The 25,428-nt window shown below is 40.2% G+C and overlaps 1 protein-coding gene across 3 annotated transcripts in view; it reads right to left on the bottom strand.

Annotated features, from left to right (window-relative positions):
- The window catches only part of LOC125901605 (contactin-associated protein-like 4), a 225,919-nt gene that overhangs the window by 14,110 nt on the left and 186,381 nt on the right, over positions 1–25,428 (bottom strand). For all 3 annotated transcript variants that reach the window (XM_049597328.1, XM_049597329.1, XM_049597330.1), the window contains 7 exons: positions 24,515–24,677; positions 22,593–22,720; positions 21,852–22,022; positions 18,547–18,765; positions 8,136–8,375; positions 3,822–4,046; positions 1,936–2,069 (listed from right to left, as the gene is read on the bottom strand). In XM_049597328.1, coding sequence (XP_049453285.1) covers positions 1,936–2,069; positions 3,822–4,046; positions 8,136–8,375; positions 18,547–18,765; positions 21,852–22,022; positions 22,593–22,720; positions 24,515–24,677 — 1,280 coding nt within the window. The remainder of the gene's footprint in view (positions 1–1,935; positions 2,070–3,821; positions 4,047–8,135; positions 8,376–18,546; positions 18,766–21,851; positions 22,023–22,592; positions 22,721–24,514; positions 24,678–25,428) is intronic.

The following is a 25,428-nucleotide window of genomic DNA, read 5'->3' on the forward strand; positions in this document are numbered from 1 at the left end:
TCCTGATGTCAGCCGTAACAACTGTATGTATGCAGTGCCATGCAGCACTCACCTAGCCAATGGGCTAACATGCATGTGCGTCCGGGAAGGCTTGCCACAGCAAACCACAGAGAAGCTCGAATTAAAACACACAGAGGTATCGTAACTTCAGACTCTGCTCAGGACACTATTACTCTGCTATATCTGTATATAGCAAACTGGTTTGCTGCTACATTAATGCTGTGAATGTTACATACAGAACCTTTAATGAATGACTTATATCACGCTATAGTAGCTGTAAGTTGACATATGTGTTTCATATTGTATTTGTCAACATCTTACTCCTGTGTGCACCCAGCGGAGTGGTGGTGGAGGCTGGTGTATAAACAAATACTGAACGACAATACATTAAAACACAAAGTAAAAATATAAGAGATGTCTTCACAGTTGCTAAGGCAGTCCTTATATCTGCCCACAACTGCATTATAGTGTGTACCGCTTATTAAATGCTGGCATATAGGAAAACTTAAAGTGAAGTATTACCAAGAGGTTTCTGCTCACAGCGGCTGGGAGTGAGCTGTGGTTATGCTGCTGCTGCTGTAAGCAGGTGTGCTGATTAAAATTTAAGCATGCTGGTTCAGTCAGACAGAGGCAAACCAGACGTGACTGAAACATGTCCTTTGTAGACAAGGTGTTCCGCCATTTTCACGCTAACAGAGTACATGTCTTTTCCTGAAAAAGGCCAATAAGCAGATAAATTGCTACGGTCCATCCTATGATAGAGAATCTCTGCAGTGATTGTGCATTTTCTGTCCTTAAACCTGCAGTAAGTAATATTTTTTATTTTATAACTGAATGAATCTGCAGCTTTGCGGCAAATTTAAGTTTATTTTAGCTCATTGTTTTTCCTTTGAAACACATTGAATGTATGGTTGAGTTGGTTCTCACCAGCCCCTATGTATACTGTAACAATCTAGCCAGCTGTTTCCTTCAAATAATCTCTGACAAACCAAACTCATGCTACCTGCCCCACACTAAACACAGGGCTTCAAACTCTGGTGCACTGACTGTTAGACTCATGCAACTGACATTTTTCACGCACTCTAAAACAACATGTCCATCTTCTTATCCAAAAAAAAAAAAAAAAAAAAAACATTTATTACTTGTAACGTTGCAGCTTGAAACGAGGACACTTACACATGGACATACAGGACAGAGCAGCACAGTGCAAAGTAAAACACAGTGGTAAAGTGAGCTGTTGTTTGCAAAATCCTGGTCAAGCCAGTGATGCCTGGATTTTGATGCACGTCTATTTGTGCTATTACGGTACCGGTGTTTGGAGCAGCCAAAAAGGACGACTTAAGACTTGTATTACAGCAATAACTTATCACACATCATATATTTAATAAGTCTTTAATTTTCCATATTAGTTTTGCTGAGAAGCGCAATGGATTTCTGTTCAAAATGCTCCTATGAACATATTTTATATGAAGTATTTTCACAGCATATTACTGCACAGGAAAAGTCAGCTCAAACGAAAATGTAACACACTTAAAATCTCCTCAGTTTAAAGCTCTCATAAATTACATAAATTGATGTTTTTCCTTCAGTGGTTTGCTGAAGTTTTCAATGCAATCCTGTTCAGAATGACCCTGACAGTGACCATGTAAAATCTGAAGTCTATTTTTACTACTTCATTCCATACTAAACTGAAAAGTTGGCAGATATCTGGGGTATTTTAACCACAGCTAAAAATGACATGTTTTATCGATTTGGTTGAGATCAAACTGAAGCAAAACAGAGGGTTAATATTTAACTAACATTTGTCAGATGGCCAGAAACAAGACTGCAATAAGGTATTCTCACGTTACTCTGTGTCTGCTTGGTGTGTTTGTAGGCTATTGTTTGCTAAGGTGTTCGCTGCAAGGACTTGACAAACTACTTAGGTGGTTTTACCTGCACAGTCACAGAGTCCATCAGTCTCCTGAGGGTCACAGTGTGTAGGTGTCCATTGGCCAGACTCTTCACTCTGCTCCTCAACACCTCAACATCTCTGCTGCTGTCCAGTTTGTATCTCACCTCCAGCACATCTTCACACACAAAACAAACAGCAGAACATGGGATTACATTTTAGATATCACAAAAAGCAATCAACCTCCAGAGCTGTTCTTTCAGAGTAAGAGACATGCTTTAATATCCTTAGAATTTAAAACGTGCCAAGATCTAGTTTTTGTTTTCCTGACAGTGGCCTTGTCATATCCTGTAATCTTGGCTTACAGGGTAAACACATATTCAATCCTTTAAAGATAAATCTGAGCATTTTAAAGAAGTGGGCGCTCTATTAATTAAGAGTTCTTTATCAAGAGGGGCTAATTCCCTATCAGTAACTAATGCAATCAAATCTAGTTATTTATCCTAATATTCATAATATTAACAAAAGATAAGGAAAGATAAGAACTTACAACTTGTCCTTCAAAAGATTTTTTACAGCATGTGCTGTATTAGTTTAATAAATACAATAAATAATAAATGGAAGCCTCACAACCACTAATCACTACTTGTCTTTCAGAGGGAATGTGAAGGAATAATTAGTTATTGTAGGAGGACCTCTAGCTACATGAACCAGCTGCTCTGATAACACATTTATTCTTTAAATGATGCCTTAAGTAGAGAGGTTGTGTTTGGGCTGAGGAGGTAGGAAGAAATGAGCCATCTCTGGGCAAATAAGAGAAAGCTTTCAGGGATTTAATTGGACACTTCAGTTTAAGTGCATTTACCTGACGACTCCACGGTCAGCATGAAACCTTAATGCCCTGCTGTCCATCAGCTTTCTCTGAGTCATTAACACCAGCAAAAAAATCCATTTACAGCTAATCTGGCAGCAAAGTGCCAATTTTATTAGACTACTGAATGCTGAAAATGTAATTTTAAATTCAAAGTGCCTCCTACTACTCTTAAAAGCCAAACATAATTATTTTACACAAAAGTGTATAAAACACATCAGCAAGTTTTCTGCAGTTTTATTCAGCAGCACACTGACCTGCCACCCATTAGCAGCCCACCAAACTTTTATTCCCTCAGCATCACTCATCAGGTCTCAGTGAGAAGACCAGCGAGCACTTTTTTTTCCAGCCTGAGACAAAACATAATAGCCAACCCGGCTGGACGGATTAAAAGGCAGCAGAGGCTGACGGGGTGAATCCAGAGAGAGGAAAGATCTGACAGATCCTGATCTGGTAAAGCTGCAGAGCACAGCAGAGGATGAGGAGGAGGAAGAGGAGATGGAGGAGGTAGGAGAGGAAGAGAGGTCGATATCAGGAGAAGATGACAGGAATGAGAGGAAGAGGGGAGGAGAGGTAAGATGAGAGGTTGGGAGTAGACGCCAACAGAGAAAAGTAATTGAAAAAAGTTGAGGGAGGAAGATCAAAAGAGGCAAAAAGGAAACTCCTGAATAGACTTGTAATCTCTGAGGTTTGAAAAAAGTGGATAAAACAAGAGGAAAGGACAGAATAGGACAACAAAAGAGACAATGAGGCGAAGCAAAGAGGTGTAATTCGAGGTAAGAACGAGAATTTAGGAGCATTGTATCAAAGATAAAGGAAAAAGCAAGAAACTTCCAGGTAAAAAAGGAAGAGAAGAAACTTCAGTGCAAACGTCTTATCTCAAGTTTGAATTATCTTGTTCAAAAAGAATTCAAACAAAATGAAACCCACATAGGAGAACAAAAAACAAGGACAGAGACCATTAAAAAGGATGAAGATTTAAATCAAAACAAGACACTTCACCACAAGGTTAAACATACACCATTTAAACATACTCCTTCAAAATAAAAGCCTCCTCACCGTGCTTGTTGATGAGCAGGGCCAGGTACTCTCTGTAGTAGGAGCTGACATAGAGCAGCAGAGCCGGACTCTGGTTGGTCCTGAAGCTCAGGGAGATGTTCTCTCCTCTCAGAGTCATGTCCGAGTAGATGGAGGACGGCAGGGCGCTGCTGTTCCTGCTCAGCTCATATGGCTCCTTGAAGGTGTAGCTGACGGATGTCCCCGACTTGAAGCTTGCTGACACCTCTGAAGGAAGAACATATCTGATTTAATGTATATATAGTATTGTATTGTATATGTATTTAGCAGTGTGACTAATTTTTAATTCACTCCTTTGTGTGGTGACAACTTAACTTTTAACATGGTAGCTTGATTAAATTTGGTAAATTCTTAATCCCAAATGGGACTCGAACCCACGACCTCTGGCTTAGAAGGACAGTGCCAGTGACAGTCCCACAGTCCCATTTTTGTTCATCAGGGAGGTAAGTTCAAAACAGAAAATAAAAAACACATATTTGTACAAGCCACGCGTTTGTCTATAATATGCTGCTTACATGCAGCACAGAGGAGGAAGTTCCAGAATTCACCAGGGCTTATGAGTTTATTTGACAGAGATATTGTGTAATAAAAAATATTGTTAACCAATAAAACAGAATAGCCAAAAGGCTATTTTTCATCTTGTAGTCCCTGGTCATAGTCACCGTATGGACATCTGGCCAATTACTATTTAACTTAACAAAAAAGTACCAACAGTAGCAAAGTGATGACTTCAAAATTATCACAAACAGAAAAGCAGGAAAATGTTCACATTTAAAAAGCTTGAGCAACTTTTTTTTTTGTTAGATTACATCAACAATTATTTGATCATCAAACATTTTTATTGATTAATGTTTTCTTAACTTTCTGAGTCTTACTGTGGTTGTCAGACTTTTTTCAACTAGACATACCTCCTTGGGGTTGTATGCCTCTCTGAACCAGTCAAGTTACATTGAATAATCACTAAGAAAGTGCTTTGGCAGAACGTCATGACATTGGTGTGGCCATTTGCCTTTGGGATATAAAATGTCATCATTTCATCATCATTTATTTTATCCTATTTGATAAGTGTGTGAAATTTTGTCATAATTACCTATAATTACCCAAAAACATGTTTTGTGAGGTCACTGTGACCTTGACCTTCGACCACCAAATTCTAATCAGTTCGTTCTTAAGTCAAAGTGGGCAATTATGCCAAATCTGAAGAAATTCTCTTGAGGTGTTCTTGACATATTGCATTCGTGAGAATGAGATGGATGCAAGCTCACAGTGGCCTTGACTTTTGACTATTAAAATCTAATCAGTTCATTGTTGAAGTGTCCAATTGGGCGTTTGTGCCAAATGTGAACAAATTTCCTCAAGGCTTTCTTGAGATATTGTGTTTAGAAGAATGGGACAGACAACCTGAAAACATAATGCCTCACTCACATGGATAATAATCCATGATAATAATGTACCTCCTTTAAAATATTTTTTTCAGCCAGGCACCCCCTGACCAGTGCAAAACATTGTTGGTAGAAACACACAGTGAACAACGTCGTCATGAAAGTGATTAACTTTGCTGCAGCAGTTTACCCCAGTTAAAGATAACCAGAAAATATGCATATTGGATGTAAAATTGTTTTATCAAACTTAGATTTACATTTTTAATGAACCTATTATAGTATAATTATTTTAGGAATCATGCCTGACCGATATCTTTTAAATTAACATTTTAAAAAAACTTCACATACCCCCTGCAGCACTCAAAAGTACCCGTACCCCCATCTGAGAAACACTGTTCTCTTTGTTTTCAGCGTTAATCACTACTGGAGAATATGAACTAACACCCTCATTAAGTTCTTAATCCTTTATGAACAAAATTCTACTTTGAAACCTTTAAATTTTTTTTTTCCTTGCATTTCAAGGTGGTTTTTTTCAACCAGTAAATGAATGATAATTTCAAGAGCACAGTACAAAACATATAATTAGACTGGCTTTACAGATTTTTCAGAGCTTTAATTAACTTCCTGGGGAGGCAGCAGAACAACTCTGCATGTCTGATTCGTTAGCGGAAGAATAAAAACATGTTCTCAAAATATCTGTAGAGAGTTGACAAAAAAAGAGAAAATAGTCTTTAGATCTGTCGAAACCTTGCTTTCAGTTTTCAACAGGAAACAGAGATGAACTTTAAATATTAAACACAGCTGGAGTGTGTCACTGTGACTCACAAAGACATCAAAAACAAACTTTCACTCTGACTCAGCACGAGGGGGCATATATCAGTAGATATCAATATTTGGTGGGAGGACGGAGGAGTCCTTTTCAAAAACTAGAAATGGCTGTGCTCACTTCAGTTATTGAACACATGGACAGCTTAAAGGTCAATGTGATGACGCATTATTACAGATAAAATAAATGACTAAAATAAAACGCCAACACATCAGACAAACACTATTTGCTTTAAACCTTTGATGTCGTAGCAGCTAAGCGTTTCTTGATGAATGTTCAGTACAGTGCGAGTGGTGAAAAGTTTTCTGATATAATATAAATTCTTAATCTTTAGACAAAGCAGATGAATACCCACACATGGAGGATGTCATTACTCACACTGTTATTTTAATCCGTAAGAGTTATTAGAAGTCATCTTTACTGAGACAGAAGTTCAAGACTCTGCTCAAAATAAGTGCTGCTGGGACTCTTCTCCCCAAAGAACTACAAGCGGACACAGGACATCAACACAGCTTTAACCTTAGCTGTTGAGATATATTATGAGCAAACAACAGTAAATGCAGACCAGAGGGAGGGGATAGAGGCATGAAGTGACATCGTGCAGCACGTTAATGTAACAGGGTTTGACAAGTCTCCTACAGGGAGGTCAAGGCAGGTGGCGCCACTGAAGGTTGACTCCACCCAAAATCTAACTTTTGAATATCATATACATTTCCATCTTCAGACTTTAAAAAGTTTGGCTGTACTTTTGCCTTTCACAGTTATCGTGGTCAGCTAAATAAAACCAATAAAATGTCTAAAGAATCTTCTCAAACCGCTTCTGCTGTCCATCCATAAGCTCAGTGTGTCCACAGGCATAATCCTACCAAAGTATGGCTAAATATAAACTATGACTTCTCAATACATCTTCAAGCAAGACCATGTTGAGCATCAGATTGGTGCCTGGGAGCATTCAGATCTAAAGATAACCCAGCAGTGGGTTTGTCAGGTTAGCCAATCAATGACCAAGAACAGAGGGGTTTCCAACAAAGGTAGAGCCAAGCACTCTAACCTACAGATAGAACAAAAACCATCACACTGGACTGAATTGTGTTGTTGTGCATTTAAGCAACAATTGGGTAACAATATGAACATTTTGAGCAAATGATAAGTGGAGACGTGGGTGACACTGCAAAGGTGGTTTGAGAAGTGAAGCATCAATGTTCTGACAACTTGTTACCACTATAATACATCCATACAGTATGACTACAAAACATAACCTTAGAACAGTGAGTTTGCAGTGGTTAGCATTGTTGCCTCATAGCAAGAGGGTTCCTGGTTTGAACTTGGGGTGGGGTGTTAGGGAGAGCCCCTCTGTGTGGAGTTTGAATGTTCGCCTTGTGTCAGCTTGGGCTTTCTCTGGGTACTCCGGCTTCCTCCCACAGTCCAAAGACATGCAGGTTAACTGGTGACTCTAAATTGTCCATAGGTGTAAATGTGAGCGTGAATGGTTGTCTGTCTCTATGTGTCAGCCCTGTGATAGTCTGGCAACCTGTCCAGGGTGTACCCTGCCTCTCACCCAATGTCAGCTGGGTTAGGCTCCAGCCCCCCCATGACCCCCAACAGGATAAGCGGTTACAGAAAATTAGTGAAAAAGTTTAATATAGAGTGATATTGAACCTTATCACAAACCCCTCAGCTCTTCAGAGCTTTTTAGCCCCTTTTAAATTATTGTTTCAGCGTCTTGTACCAAAGAAACAACTGGTGGAGACAAAAACAGAGCTAAAAGGAGGGTGATTATTGGACTCACACTGATCAGGTGCACAGAAACAAAACTCTAAATGAACTCTAGTGTGGCTCTCTGTCTTTTAGAAATGTGAATCAATAGCTGTTTTCTGAAGTATTTCCCATAACAACTTCATAAGGCAATAATATGCCTTGGCTGTTCATCTGCTGTCTTGTTCTGCCCTCAAGGGAAAAAAAATAATGAATGCAGCTTTAATTTGCTACAAAATTATCATAAGCTTTTCTACCAAAGCAGCTGGTGGAGTCACTAACTTCCCCTGCCACTGGAAAACTTTATTTTTGTGTGTCTTTGTTTGTGTGTACCTGTGTGACAGAAGACTCCAGTGTATGCGGACAGACTGCAGTCACAGTGGAAGCCGTTGGCTCTCTCCAGACAGCAACCCTGGTTCTGGCACAGTGAGCCGTAGCTGCTGCAGTGACCCGGGCAGCCGGGTCGAACCCCGGGTGTGATCTTCGCCCTCTCCTCCAGGTCCAGGGTGACGCCGTTCAGCTGCAGGGAGCGAATACAGCCCCGAAAGCCCTTCTGCCTGGACGCTGTGCCTCCTAACAGCATATAAACAGTGCATGACATTAGCATAACATTTACATTTGAGACATTAAATTAATCAGCTGACTCTGGAGCTCCCACACTTAAGTAGCAGGGTTGTACCAAATGTCAGTTTTTACATTAAAGACTTCTGTTAAGGTTTTTTAATGGAGTCTCAAATGTCTGTTGTCATATTTATGACGTCATCACCCTAAACAAAATAAAAAATCCTCGAACAAAATCCTCAGTTTGAATAAAGTGATTCATCAGACTAAATGAGTCAGTCTTTATTTGTAATTGAATCAACTTTCCTTAATGAATAAATGTAATTAATGGTGCTGTTAGCCTGCAATTAGACCACCTCATTCATAGTGGTGCATGCCTCCTTTTGTGTTCAGGAAGCAGGCCAATGAAATGTTGTTTTCGAAAAGCCAAAAAACAACAAACAAGTAGAAAATTTATTTCGATAAAAACATGTTGTGAATTTTAGAAATTATTACATCTATGTTTTTCTTTTGTAATTTTGACTTTTGGACTTAGAACGCTCTGGGGTTATTGGAAATGTTGGGATTGCATGGAATCTAAATCTACAAATATTAAAATACTAATAACATGACTTCAGCCTGACCGCCACTGTGCAGAAATACCAGGTTTAAACAGAATGATTAGACATGTTAAAAAAAAGAAGCTGCACAGCAGTTGGATTCTGATTTACAAATTTGAATGTCAACGTCATGAATGAAGCTTCAAGCTTTGAACTATTCCGTACAGCCCTACAGAGTGGTGACAAATACTCCTGTCTTAAGCCAAGGATCTATTTTAACACACTTGTCTGTGTGCTGACAAATCCGTTTTCTTTCTCTCTAGTTTCTTATTTCTCCTCCTCCCGTCATCTACAGCAGATCCACATGTCACCTCTGCTCCCCCAGAAGCTCTAAACTGTCAACACTCTTCTTATGAAGTGACACAGCGATGAAACAGCAATGAGGCAACAAGCTGTAGGTGGAAAACTGAACTGGGGACATAAGTTTCATCAGCTGTCCATCTGCCTAATGCCGTGCTGGCTGCTCGCTGGATAAGTGGCTGATTGCCTGTCTGACAGCACACACAGCACACGCTGCCTTTATTGTTCAACACTTCAGATACAAAAGATAAAACTCTGCATTCAGCATTACACATTCCCTCTGCGGTTTAACATGGTCACCTATTGTTCACACGCTTCAAACAAGACAACCTCCCATTTTTACAAAGATCAGAGATTGAAACTGTTATTGTGTTCAGAGTACAAACCTGGCAGCTCTTTGCTCTCAGAGTTTGAAGCTGACAACTTCCTATTGTTCAGCAGCAGCAGCTTTTCACACCAATAAATCACCAAGCGCCGTTAGACTCTCCTGCAAGCCTCCTCTCTCTTCTCCGATATGCCTCGTATGAATTATTGAACCAGCTAAGCAACACAGGATATGAAACCTGCCTCAACATTTCCTCTGACACAACACAATGAAGAGTCATTTTTTATCCTTATTAAGTCCACTGAAAGTCATTGTTCAACATTCAGATAATAAGATTCAGGAAACTTTAAATGACTCCAATACAGAGACTCTGCTGCCTGGAATCGGAAATCTTTAAGCAATCATTCATAGGGGAGACACACTGGCTGCTCTCACATGCACATTAATAATATGACCTTACATGTGTATTATGACATTTATGTAAATGTCTTTTGTTAATCAGTGTCAGAATTACAGCAAATGTATACCAGCTATTACATCTAATTTTACGCCCCCTTTAAAAATTGTAAATGGCAGACATCAGACAGTTACCCACAAGTCACCACACTTTGAACCACAATAGCACTTGAAACATAATGCTGTTTCTTGTCCGTGCAAACATTTAATACACTTTGCACTTTGTTTTGTTCTCTTGTGACAACAAGAGCTGGATGAGATTCGTGGAAAAGTTGGCCCCCTCTCAAAATCTTTAAAAGTCCTGGCAATTCTCTTCAGTGTGAACAAAAGCAAGATACCAAGGTTACACACACTGAATCAACTCTAACTTTGAATGTCAGTATCCAACTGGGTTGTCCTTAAATAACTGTGAACCGTTGTAACAGTAGGAGAACACCAGAGCTCTTTATTCCGGTATCTTAAAGGTAGCATCTAGCCTCACTTGTGGGACTGTCATGTCATGTGAACACTTTATTCTTAAAATTTAAAGACACTAATTAAAAGAACCTCTGACCAGAGATATTTTATTACACTTTATACTACCCTGGTATTTTTCACTACTATAAAGCCCCGCTTTTAATTACGGCTCTCAGCTTTAATTTCTTTTACACTGTTTATAAGATCATGTTTCTCCACCAGGTTGTTGAGACAGATGGCTCTAAATATCTCGCTAGGAACAAGAAGAGAGATGTAAATTACAGTTTGTCGCAAATTCAGCATGCAAATGAGAACAAAACGCTGCCTCATTTTTATCTGAAACTGAGTAAGAATCTGAAAGTGCACCAGTGAACTGTTAAATGTGTTGTGGTCTGACAAAGTGGAAACTTCAGCTTCAGAGATACAGTAGCACCCCACAGAAGATCATTTTAAACTCGGTTGGATGTTATCTACTGGAATAATTACTGAGTCAGGACTTCTCTCCTTAGGTTTTTTTTTCTTATTAATTTTCTAGATATTCATCCTTTTTCCTGGTGATTCTACCAGGAGTTTCATCCCCATCCAAGAACTGGAAGTGCACCAATTGCCACCTAACATTGTCTATGCAGAAATTAAAAGGACATTCACTCACCCGAAATAACTGTACTGTACTGCTATAGCAATAACAGAGGAAACTTTAGGCACTGCTTAAAAGGTTAACATGGCAGCATGCGTAAAAGTTGTGATTCCAGAAGGGACCAGAAACAGCTCCCTGAGGAGCACCACCTCTGATCAAAGTAACAAAACAGAGGAAAGGAAGGTCATTAGAGAACAAACTCTCCTATCAGGCACACTATCAGAGTGGTGGCTGTTCTTCGGCTCCAACACGGATAACACTCACTGTGCATCAAATGGAGACACTGCCTACAGGAAACACTTAAAAGAGCGTAATGACGTGGAGATCAAAGATAACATCAAAGAATCCAAATGCAGATAAACTTCACCTCTGACCAAAGGCATCAGTACGACCCTAAAGACATCATATCAAACAGCACAGCCTCTAGTGTGTCAACATGAAATTTGCACAGTGTGTACTAACGCACATTTGAACACATGTGTGAACACAAAACAATTAGTATCAAAGTAATCATCAAAGGTGATGCATGTGTGAGCCTCAACATCACGCTTGGAAAAGCACAACATACAAAGGTTGAATCCAAACTTCAGGAGATGTGAGAGGTTCAACCACATATCTGACAGTGCAGCCTCAGCTGGGATAAGAGAATTAAAGTCTCAACATGAAAACATGATATTGTCTGATGATACAAATAACATTATAGGACGATCTGCTGTGTGAGATAGAGATCAAATCAATGATCAAAGACAGTGTACATAGAGTACAGTGTATGCTTGCTTATGCTGCAAAGAACATACAGTATCTGTACATCAATCAGAATGAATAAGAATACACACTATTTACATATGAGGTGATCACTGTGATGTGAAGGATTTGTGAAAACAGGATGATTTATTTCGGCATATATATTCATGGACTTTTATTCTCCATGTTGTCCTCCTTAGAGTGCTCTAAGTATGACATTTTTCTGTAGGCCAATGCAGAATTTAGCATCACACTGTTTCCTTTATCAAAAAAGCCTGTGGGATTTTTCCATTGTTTTTCTTAGCTGGAAATAAGCACTGTGGCAAAAAACGTTTATGATACTTACATGTTTTTTTTCAGCAAAATAATCTTCACAAATGAACACCACTGTCATGATTATTGAAGCGTAAATGCATTCGCTCGAAGAAAAAAGCTAACGTTAGGCTATAAACAAGCTATACTACGGTTGCATGACCCAACGTCTCCACCATAACAAGACTGCAAAGCTGTGTTCAGTGCAGATCGGCGTGATGATGTTCGATAGTCTCATGTAGCCACTTGTTAGCAACTGCCTTTTTTAAGATGTAAAAGCTTCAAAATTCTTGAGTATGGTATTTGCTGACATTTTTAATGTTGTGGAACAAAATGTGAACATCTCTTATGCCTGTGTTAACCACAGACCTTATTTCAGACATCTAACCAAAAACCAATTGAACCCATTGAGACTTGGGAACTGTGAGTGGTAAAATAGAGCTCTGCTAGTAGCACCATGGATTTTGCTCACTCTGGACTTGATGTTGTTGTCGTGTGTTGCATTGCTAGTGATGCAAAAGACACTTTGAAATCCAATTTCAGCAGGCAGGGTGTCTAAAACGCACTATAACCCATCCATAGAAAATACAGCTGGAAGTGCATGTCAAATCATCTTCAAATGTAGTTGTGATGTGATTTTCAAAAATTATATTTTAGGAGCTTTTGCTGCCCAGACTTTTTAAAATCACTCTGGCCAAAAAAAAAACAGATCTGGGCTGACAGTCTGAACAAGGCTTAAGTGTCCTTGTGGCCTGGTAGCAAATGTCCAGATGGCCAGTCCCAGTCTGTGTTCCAGAGGTTTACAACCTCATTTGTAGAAAACATAGTGATACCAGGCTTCCCTAAACTGTTTCCAGTTGATGTAACCTCCACTATCATGGAAAAGATACCTTGACCCAGCAGTTTTTCAAATAAACTACGTGAGTAAACTGTGTTTTGTGCCGCTGCAAAGACGATTAGAGGACAAAAAAAAAGAACATCAGTCAACACAGATTACCAGCTAACCTTCACTTGTCAGGATACAGCTTACATTATATACTACAGGATGATCTGACGTCAACGCTGCTGCATTTCGAGGGATATGTGAAGCGAAGATCAAAGGAATCCTTAAAATCCTCGTACAGGAGGGTGCTTCATCTACACACAGTGGCAGAGAGCAGCAAACTTTGTGTCGAGCACATCAGTTGCTACACGGCAATGCAGTACAAATATACAGAAGCTTAACTCTCCATACAAGGCAAAATAATTGCTTCTAAAGCTTCACAAAGGAAGTGATTTCTGCATTTACCACTGAGCTCACTCAAAACTGCTGCGTATGGATTTTTAGCACAATACAAACAGCAATAAAGGAATTGGAAAATGAACAATGCTTTGGATTATAAACCATTGCGAGGCAATAACACGGCTTATTAATCAAAACAATGGGATTCAGTGCCTTATAAAGCAAGGCAGGATTATGGCTCATAAATACAGTGTGTACATTGAGATATGGCTTATGACTTTGTACAATCCAACACAGCAGCTTATGATTCAAACAATGGAATAGTTTGCTTTACAAATCAAGACTCATAAATACAATGCGTGTGGTAGGATGGTTCATGAATTTAGACAAGCCAACGCTGACGCCTGTGAATCCAAATGACTCAATACTCTGCCTTCACAGTGCTGCATGTCTGCAGGGAGGGATTGTGTGCTCATGAATGTACTGCACACACTAAGGTATTGTATATGTGCATAGCAATCCTGCAGAGCTAGCCGTCAAACACCAAGCCCCAAACATAGAAATGAAAACATTTGCTTAAACACATCAAGCTTTTTTTTTCCAGTGATAATGCCTCCTGTGGCCCTGGAGAGAGAGAAGAGATCTCTTCTTAGGTTTTGATACTACTGAAGCTGCTGTTACAAATGGGGCAGCTGAATTTGAAAGACATGGTCATTAGCCTTTAAGGCAGGGCCTAATTAAACAAGACACGAGTCCACAGCCATGCTCGATGCTCTGTGAGCTTGTACTTGAAGTCGAGATGAAATGAAAAATGCCTTTTTAACCCTTTTAGATCACAAACACGGCCATATTCTGCACCTTTTTAGCATTATATGCCCAAAAAAATATCAATTTCTTCGTATTCTTACATCAAAATTTAACGATGTTTTCTTCCTGTGTAACAAAATATGATGTGTGCTTACACAAGCTAGTATCAGTCAATGACTGCATATAAAGATGGACAACGTGTCTCCACTTATGGCCACTGTACAAAAATGATTTCCTGGATATGTCAGGCGCCATCTTGTGCAGCTGTGACGTCAATTGGAGCTACAGTCAGGTAGGAGAGATCTCTGCTGTACTGAGAACAGCGCTGTTGATTGTGAGCACACTGATTGGCGCGCACACACACACACACACGCACACACACACACCTCTCAATCATGTCGTCAAACCCCCTTTTTATAGCACCAAAACTAGCTAAAACCAATCTTGTCAGAAAAATGAACACTTGAACATACATCAGCGCACTGACAAGACAGTGGACGTGCGAGGGGACATGGTTTAATTTCTGTATGGGTTGGGACTCCATGTTATGTAGTAAGATGAGCCTTCTAACGCAGACTCCATCATATGATATTGAAATGGGGAGGAGTATTACCAAATGGCCTCTGTGTTTGGCGAAATATGCTAGGTAATTTGCAGCAGAAATTTTACTTGACAAATTACGGGTATGGCAGATTGGCACGGGATTAAGATAGCAGACAACCTCTCCAATTATTACAAATTACTAGAGGTCCCCAGTGATACTTGTCCTGTGCAAACAGGGCTTAAGAGGGTATGCAAATATTTATGAAAGGCCTAATTAGCAATTAAATTACAAATTGGTCTCTTCAAGCAAAACCAGGCTGCTGCTCCTAAATTATTCTTGCGTTCACGGTCACTCACACAGTGTAATGGTGCCTTAATACTTTCACATTCCAAACAGAGTTTTACTGAAGGACACTATGGCAGAGCATGGTGCTGCTGAAGGACACATCAACAGCTGCAAGAATCCAAATTAAACAGCTTGACCTCGATGCTGCCCAAAGTCCAAACCGAACCAATCTGAGGATAAATACAAGCACATTTCCATCCTAACACATACATCTAAGCAACTTACTCCAGTTTATTGCACTGATAATTCAGAGGTAAATATATTCAGGTTTAGGCTGATGTTGGTGACCTCGGAGCGGATTATTCAGCCAATCAATATGCACCTCGATTTCCCTGCTGCTGCTGCCTTCATCCAATCTCATTATTGTTTGTTGGTTTCCCTCCGCAGTGTGTGTTTACTGATGTGCAGTGACAAACACAGTATTTGCAGAATGATAACACCTGATAATAAATGACGGGTTTTCATTATTTTTTCCCCCTGTAGCTCAAGTGAGGGGTCACGCTGAGAATTCAGATTGTGGTATTGAACTGATGACGCTGAGATAAGCAGGTCTGCTGGATTAGAGGCTCTCAGCTTGCTGGTGGCTAATTACATGACTGCCTGATGAATCAATTACAGGTTCAGCTTCAATTACAGATTATTTACTGACCCTCACTGCAAGACATCACATCACACACCACACTACACTACATATCACTGCTCCCTGGTGCATGGTTTGTTATATTTATCTATTGATTATTGTTCAGTGGTCAGAAACCCTCGACTCAGCACTTTCATAGTCAAAATGCTGATCAGCATTTAGCCAATAGCAGTTTAGGACTTTGAAACAGATTGTTTGTTTTCTCTTAAGAAGATGATTCTGTAGGAGAAGATTAGACTTGGTAACCATACTGTCTGTGGATCCCAGTACACACTGAGGAACCGTGGATAAGAGGCAGTAGAAGCCTTATTGAATAGATGTGCCGACTCGGCACCTTTTATATTCAATAGTGCTGATCAAACAACAGGATTTAGCCGATAACAGATTAGCCCATGTGAAAGAAGATAGAATATTTTTAGCATTTTTCTAAGGACAGACGTATAGTAAGGCCCAATCCCAATACACCCCTTGCCTCTACCACTTCGTCCTTACCCCTCTGCTTTGCACATACACATCTAGGGGAAGGGTGTCCTGATTCTTGTTGGAATAGAGGGGTAGGGTGAAGTGTTAGGGCTATGTGGCCCTCCAAGTAGAGGTTTGTCAGGGGCACACTTCAAACCGAGTGTTATGAGAAATCATTGACAAGATGGCAGCATGAGCAGCAAATACATGTATTTTCTTTGTTAGCAAAGATATACAATTTTCACTAACTGTTGGTATATCTTAGATTAATGTCTGTTCAATGTATTATGGTCCTTTTCTTTACAACAAGGATGACAGAATAAAGACTGAGTATGCTGATGTCTTGGTAGCTAACAGTTAGCTGCTGGAGTTACGTTGCTTTTGCTGATTTGTGCAGGATAATCCCAAATTTAACATACTTCCACATCGCATTCCTCACCCTTTGATGGCATATGACACCTGAAATTTAATCAAAATCGAGAAAGATTTTGAGTCCTCACCAATACACCCTTCCTACCCAAGGGGTGGTACTAACTGAGGCAAATTAAATGCTGCCACACACAATTGGATAGCATGATAGCCAATCAGAGCAAAAAACAAGGTGACGTATTCATTGCACTAAGCCCCATTGGTTTGCTGACCAGTGGGGCTAACTGATATATTATGCTTTTGCCATATCCCATCGGCAAAACAGCAAAAACGGCCTTCCTGGAAGCGAAGGCTTCTAGGGTGTAGTTGGCTTAGCGTTTCTTCCAAAGTTAAATTGAATGGATGTAGTCCTTCGGCAGCTGCCATCTTGGCTGTTTACTTTTTGACTCTTGCAGCGCAGCGCTGTCGTCATCATGTTACGCCCACCCAGAGCCCGCCTCTGTCAGATAGACTGATCTGATTGGTCTGGTGGCGATTCAACGGGCTCTGCTCGTCGGGGCCAGATCCCTGTGCAAAGCAAATTCAAATTTGCTAGGGGTGGGGCATCTGGATTTCCAGGTTACCCCCCTCTAACATTTGTGCCAACATTAGCCTGCAGAGCACCGCTAATTGACTTGTAAAGAAGAAGCAGTGTTCTTTTAATTTGGTGACTTGCTTGACTGATTGATAGTAAAACCTAAATTGTGAACAAATTGTAAGCCCAACAAATGTTAAAAGCTGCCTGTAGTCCATGCAAGAGAAATCATCACTGCAGAAGATGGCATTTTTGCAATACCAAGCAATACTCGACATGTCAGTTTATGTAAAAACTAGCATAATATCAATGACGTATCAGGGTCTTGAAAGGCTGTTCCGCTTCATAGGGGAAGTTTTCAACCACAATCCCTTGTAGCTCTGCTCCCAGGGGCCAAGTTGACACTAAAAAACAAGAGGTAGGGGTAGAAATATGAAATAGGATTGGGCCTAAGTCTGTACTTTGTGGCACTGATTTCTACATGCTGCTGCTTCCCTGGTAGGTTAAGCTGTGGAGTGAGAGGTAAGGTGCTGGATCCCCTATTGATAAATGTGTCAGACTGGCATCTTCCATATTTAGCAACACTTGGTGTCATTTAATCAATAGCAGCTCATGCAGCATGTGTGAGACAGCTGTGATTTGAAAGCAGAGGAGCTGGACCGTTCTCCTACGTGAAACCAAAGAGTGGCACCTGCACAGCAATAAATCAATGGTGATTATTGTCTGTATCTTTATCTGAAATTACAATGTGCACACAACTATGTTCCTCCGACAATAAAAACTGTGACAGAGCTCTATTAAAGCTGACCAATACTGCTGATTGGTATTCAACTTAACATGACTTCATTGTTATGCACAAAACAGAGTGCTGCTGCCTGAATTGCTGGTGCATCAATCACACATACAGAAATAATGAAGACATATGCCATAGAACAGCAAATTGCAGAAGGAAAAAGGGACATCCGTCATGACTGGACACTTAAAAACATGGACAGAAAAACACTTAATAAACTGCAGATTTGGCAGGCGCTTCCCAACGCTGTACACAACAACAACCAGACACAAAACACCGTCTTCCCACAGGCCGTCACTGTGATGAACACTTAACACCAATCACATAGTGTCAGGAACAATCCCTGTGCAATAACCCTGCAACATCCACTTTACCAGTAAATTATAGATCTTTGGAGTTTGAATACACTCTATATTTTAAAGTAAATATTTGTCAAATATAAATCTAAGCATGCTGTATATACTGTCATATCCACCTACCTCATGTATTATTATTATAAATACAACAGTGTCTGTGTTTGGAAGGATGTTGACAAAGACATCAAAGCACCCAGTGCTGCTACTAATGAGGGAACTGCTCACATGAATCTCATCCTCACCTATGAACAGCTGGCTGTTGAGCTGGAGGTGGAAGTGTCCATCAGCAGGAGCCTCCTGTGTGGCGACAGGGAGTTCATCCAATCGAAGCGACGCCTCCTTGATGTTCCGCTCGGCTCGAACTCGATGCCACCGGTTGTCGTTCAGCGAGACGCTCGACTCCACGCTAACCTCCAGCGGCCCGTTACCAACGTCGAAGGAGAAAACCACCTGAGTGGAGGCTGGACGGCAGGGAGAAGAAAAGAAGACAGATGAGACAGGAAGTGGGAGTCAGAGGTAAAGGTATGATTTATGGAGAGGATGGCCGCAGAGAGGAAAAGAAAAGAGGCAAATCAACAGAGAACTGTGGAGTGAGCCAGGATTTAATAAGTAAATCATCAGGCTACCTTCAATCTTGAAATTTAGTTAATAGATTAGACATCATGGTCATACTAACTTTGTCTTATTCAATCCAGAAACAGTTTATAAAATAAGTAATTTGCTGGAAATGCCCTCTGATGGCTACTTCAGTGATTGAATGGACTGAAATACTTTCCCACAATACACAATCCAGGAAATCTAATACTGTCATACAGCAGTCCTGCTCATTTCATTCTCCACTTGCTTCTGTGACTCAGTGCAATATCTCATGCAGCATTTCTTTCATCTATCTCAGAAACATGTTCATACAAATCTGTATCCACTGTAGCAGGTGCTGTAAGAAGTTCAGGCCTTGATTCACCTTGTGATTTTAACAAAGTTTAACAACAATTACAGCTCCCATGAAAAGAATACAAGTGCAGCTGCGCGGGTACTTATTACAACATAATTTTGTTTTGTCTATATCCATAAAATTCTCCAACACTCTCCTCTAAAGTCAGTTTTAATCAATTTTAAAGCTTTAGACTCTTGTCTAAAGACTTCTACAGTGTTCAGTCCTCTGCTGTCACTACAAACATGGCCATGGACTCACTTCTTTTGTCAAGCCAACAATATGCTCATGAATATCTGGAACTTATGGGAAATAGTGTTCATAAAAGGCATTTGAAAAACAAAGATATGAGTTTGCCAATTGTAGACATGTGAGGCGAGCCACATAACAGACTGTTGAGAAATTCTCTGTTCCAAGGCTGGATTTTAAATTAGTAGCAATATTAGAGATTTTGAATGCGGTTTTCTCACCATAGAAGCAGAACAGTTTAACGTCGGCTCTCTATTGTTCCTCCTGTCAAGTGATCTGCTTAGATCGCAAAATTTCTGTCATGTTCATTCCAACAAAAAGAGTCGATTTTGAAGACTACAGGCGTCTTATCCTTCATCGTTCATGTTTGGGAAGGAGAGGATGTATTATTCTGAGAGCACGAGAACAAGATGAAACAATATCCCGGCATCATACGCTAACTTCATTTAGAAATTGTTCTCTGAGGATGCCGACAACAGAGCAGCAGTATTCAGAGCTGGAACAACCACGCTGACAATGATTTCCCCGAGGAGAGAGGCTGTTGGTGCGGCAGTGTCCCTGTATTAGATTCTCTGTGCCTCCCGTTCAAATCCCATTTCAAAGAAAATGCAAAATGCAGCACGATGCAAAAATGGCAAACTAAACCAAACTATAAACACGTATCTCATACCGAGCCGCATAACCATAAGCATAGTACAGAACACCCCTGTGGGTATTTCAGCCATATTTTAAATGACAACACACCAATGAGGGCTGTGCAGTTATAACAGCTACCCCGCAACGATGTTGTGGGACCCATAAAGTCAAATATACCCTCTAGGTTATTGCTGTCATATTCTAAATGATATGCACTGTGGGCAACAGCTAGAAAGCTATGCAGAAAAGAGAGCTGAGACAATAAATATTGTCAGAGAAATGAAAACAGAAACCTAAAGTGAAGAAAAGAAGAGTAGGTTGCAACACCTACCAAAAAAACTTGTGTCCATTTTACCTTTCTTGCTCTATTCAGGTTAAAGATGCAAACCTCAACTTGTTTATTATGCCACTTTAGACCCTTGTATTATTTTTCTTTTTCTCAATTTGGATGGAGCCAGGCTAGTTGTTTCCCTGAGCGGTCAGTCTTTATGAAAAGTCTGTGTTGCAATCAGTCAAAATGTTCCTGCTGGACCACCGTCTATAGGCCGTGGGTCAGTTAAGGCCAGTTTTAACCAAACATTTTCGGTATGGTACCTTTGGAACCAAAAGTAACCCTTCAGACATGGTACCTCGACCCCAGTGTTTCCACTGCAAACCATACCCTTAAATGTGGGCGGGGTTGTTTTCACTCACTGCTCCGTCCAGTACTCACTGTATTTCCTCATTACCGGTGACAGATGAAGTCACCTCCTTCATCGTCGAGTTACACGCTGACATTTTCTGTACAAAATTAAACAGGCTGCAGTTAGCCCACATGAATAAAAGAGTATTTGTACCTGTTTTTATTGGCCCGTGGGACACACAAAGAAGGAAGGAGCCTATACTCAGAATTGAGTGGGTGAACATCATCCGAGCGAACAGACAGAGCTTTCAAGAGCACCTGTCTGTTAAAGATGTGATCTAGGCTATTCAATTAGATCACAGCTCCACCTTTAGATCTGTGTGCTAGGTTCCCCAACAGATGGGGTAACCAAAAACGGGGACGGTACAGAACGGTCCCATTGGTACCATCCACAACTTTTCACAGTGGAAACGGAATAAATGCGTACCACACTGAACGTTACTGCTTGGTGGAAACGGGGCTTTAGAAAAAGGTGATTTCACCCAACACAAAAAAGTCCTGATAAAGCAGATTAGCTACGTTAATGAGTGTTCTGACTTAAACTCAATTTAAGCTATTCTTTATAATATGATACTGCTTACTTCAGATTTATTATTCCATTTATTTTATTTTTCATGGGCTTCAGTGTGAAACAGCCCCATAAAAAAATGTTTTCTCTACCTTGGTGCGGAAGAACTTGACTGGCCCGTGCAGAGCTCTGATCTCGACCCCATTCAACACCTTTCGGATGAGAACACCGACTGAGAGCTGAGTGTAATCACCCAGCATCGGTGAACGACTTCACTAATGCTCTTGTGGCTGAATGGTATCAAATCCCTGCAGCCAGGTGAAACTTTGTATGACATTCACAGTTTAAATCAGGACAGTAAGGTAGAGACAGCCGATTTCAACCTAAAATAAACAATATTTTCCCTCCAGGATAGTTTGATACAGATTGTGTGGGTAACTTCTGGGATTTATATGGATCCAGATTAAGGCTTTGACTTCCAGGTTTCACTGACACATCACTCTTATCCGGATTAAATCTTCACCCCGCAGCTCCTACTCACAGCTCAGTTCGATCCGGATGAAGTCTTTGATGCCCAGGTTTTCCAGGAACACACCAGAGGAGGCCGTGGTTTTGAACAGGAAGGAGATATCTGCGCTCAGCTCTCCGTGGAAGGTGGGGAAGTGGAGGTATGACGTCTCCTTGTCAAAGAATGCAGCATTCCAGAAGTTCTCTGAGAATCAAAATGAAAACTCACTGCCAAGATCTTTAAATGGAAATCATGCAGCAAACAAATGAGGCAACACACTCCGATAATGAGCTTACACAAGGGTATGATTTCTGTTGTGTGGTCTTGCTTGATTAATCATGCCAAACATTTATTTATCTATCTGCTCGGGTAGATAATAGAACGGCTGTAATTACGAATAATTAAAGAAAAACAGCAGGCTTTGTTTTACCTTGTAATGCATTTAATGAGAAGGGATGTTTAGAGTGTGAAAACTTAAAAGGCAATACGCATTAGCAACAGTTCTGCTAATGATAATTAGCATCTAGACGTTGAGGTACTGTACCCAGGAGAATACATTTACCACATTAAACTCCAAATCCTGTATTTCCATATTAACAGTAGACCTATGAGGAATTAGTCTCTCAGAAACAGTGAGTTATCAGTTGCTGCTTGATTTAAAATCACTGGCTGATTTGGTTGAATGTGGATTTAAATTTTTAAGTATTTTCCAGAATAGGAAGATTTTGGTCATCTCTCCATCATGTGTAACCAGGCAACCAGAACTGGACTTACTGTCTCCATGACAACGGAGCGGTCCCACCCTGTAGGCGGCCTCTGACCCCGGTCTCTGGATGTCACCCAGCACGAGAGAACGTACAGGGAGGCTCTCCTCATGGGTGAGCAAGCCTGAGTCTTCAGTCCTGCAGCAGGAGGAGGAGGAAGGTAGATATAACAGATATAAAGGAGCAGGAGGAAAAAGAAGTGATCAAGGGGCGGAATGGAAAGAAGGAGAAGAAGACAAGGACAGAGGGAGAAAGAATCGACGAGAACGTCATTAAGGACAAAGAGGAGAAGGAAGGGAAGAGATAAAGAAGAAGAAGGAAGAGGAAGAGATGAAGAAGCAAAGTGAAGAAGAGTGCAGAACAAGAGGAAAAGATAAAAAGGGGAGGAGGAAGACGAAAAAAGAGTAATGAAGAAACAAGATGGAGAGAAGCAATAAACAAGAGGGAGGAGAAGAAAAGGGGAATAAATTAAGAAGAAGAAGAAGGAATAGGAGAATCAGAAGATGAGAGGGGAGGTGGAGGAGGAGGAGGAGGAGAGAGGGAGGGAGCCATTAAAAGCAAAGAAACAGAAATTGCAGCAGAAGAGAAAACAGAAGGGCAATGAGATGATGAAGTATTAGTGTAAACAATCTATAGCTTATTTGCTTATTTGTTTACAGAAACACGGCAGCAAATTGCTCTGCTAAATTACAGTAGTACTTTAACGAGCTGATGCAACCTGTGCAGCCTTTTAGGCAATTTTCCAGGAGGACATTTTCATGGAGAGCCAGATCGTATCATTGCCGTACTGACACTCAACACTCCATCGATGCCAATTTCAGTGACAGCTAGTTTCCAAAAGAGCACTCCCGATGGACAGCTGAGTGTGCAGCCCTGTCCATTTACACCAATGTTCAGCTCTATGCGCCTCTGATAATCTTCGTGTCAATCTTGTTGTCAGGTGAGAATTTTCCCGGACTGGAAACAAGCGGCATATTCTCACAGCACTCTGAGGATCTGATGAATGGTCTGTAAAAACAGTGTCAGCACTGAACAGTTTGACAGTTTGGACTGAGAGATGGCTGAAAGAAGGAACTATGGTGTGATGAAGAGAGCAGGATCGGTCAACTTGTAACGACGGTCAAAAAAATCCTTTTCTTTTTGGACAAATGTCCTCCAAGTTAAAGGGGTATGGGTCGCCAGTTCATATAAGTTCCAATATACAAAAGCAAAATCATAGTTTTTGTCAATGATTAATTTACATCTGATTAGGATTGCCAATCAATGACCAACTTTTAAATTTGCAATTGATTATGTGTCTCAACTATTTTCACTTATGTGATGTATCATTTTTCTGCTGTAAATTACTTGTTGCATGTTTTATCTACTTTAATTTTAAACTGTGTCAAAATAAGCAGCATTTTATAATGCAACAACTTTAAATCAAATAGGCCAGATCTGTTTCTTTTTCCTCTGATCTTATCTGGTCACAGCCAATCATGTTGCTGGATGAAAAGCTATCCAGCTCCTCCAGTGTAGGAGTGAAATCTTTACTTTGCAGGCTCAGTCTGTTTTCGTCAGGTGAAGGATGTCCCGCTTGTCCTGATTAACTTAGTAACATGACACTGGGCTTCTGTTTTTTAAGCCCCCATGTGTGCATAATTATAGGCAATAAAGCTGAATTAAATGTCTCTAAATGGACTGCTACTAAAAGTTAAAAAGACAAACTAGAATCAAGTCCACAAAGCAGATCTCTCAAAACTGTGCAGTCTATTACCTGTGGTCACACAAATGACAAGAGCGAAATTATCACCTCTATGACAAACTAATCGGGAGTTGTTGAATGATTTAAGCCCATACCTGTGACCCACATAAAGACAGTAAAAAGACACAAATCTTTGCTTATATAGTAATAATAACTATGTATATATATATGTTTATAATGTTCAGTACCACTCCATGCGGTCAGCGTCACAGTTGCAGTAGTGTTGTGGGTCCACACAGTCACCCTGCAGACCACAGACACACTGCTGGCTGCCTGGCTGAGCTCCGCCCCAATACGTCTGGACACGACCAGGACCGGGACCACCGAGCCACCAGCTGAACGGAGAGCCCTCTGAAACACACACACAAGCAAACACACCCTAATTTCCGAGAGCATGTCAAACAAAGTTCTAGTGTTTAAAAGTGGAGCTAATTTTAAATACTTTATATACTGCTGAGTCGTTTATTCTATAACACATCATAACAAAACATAACAAAAGTTATTAAAAAAAAGTAGGGCGGTAACAAGTATAATGTTTCCCTCTGCAATGTAGTGCAGTAGAAGCAGCATAAAATGGAAATACTCAAGTAAATGTACTTAGTTATGCTCAACCCTAGCAAAACAAAACATTTTAAATTTAAAAAACAGATCTCAAACAACAAAAACAACACCACAAATTCACCCCATTTCCCTACAACTTTTTTTTTTCCCAAAATGATGCTTGGAGAAAAGCTTCATGAATCCTTGGTGTCTTTGAGGTTATTTTATTGAGTGTTTCTGTTCATTATGGTAAAAATGCAACCTTATTAATGCATACTGACAAGCTAAATCATATGAAATTTATTAAAAGAAAAAAAAATAAAGCAAGAGATATCTATTAGAGAGATGCATCTTCTTTTTACTGGTCAAACTCTGACAGTAGGACTGCAGGATATGCAAAATAATTCATACTATGATAATTTTGACGGATAATGTCATTGTGGTATGGACTGCGATTTAATTAGGAATAGTAATTTTTGCATTTCATTTTTATTAAAAAGTAAAATAAAATAAAATAAAATAAAATGATGGTAATGTAGTTTTTGCTGGGGTTTATACCAAA

Source organism: Epinephelus fuscoguttatus, linkage group LG15 (genome assembly GCF_011397635.1).
Source record: "Epinephelus fuscoguttatus linkage group LG15, E.fuscoguttatus.final_Chr_v1".
Lineage (NCBI taxonomy): Eukaryota > Metazoa > Chordata > Actinopteri > Perciformes > Serranidae > Epinephelus > Epinephelus fuscoguttatus.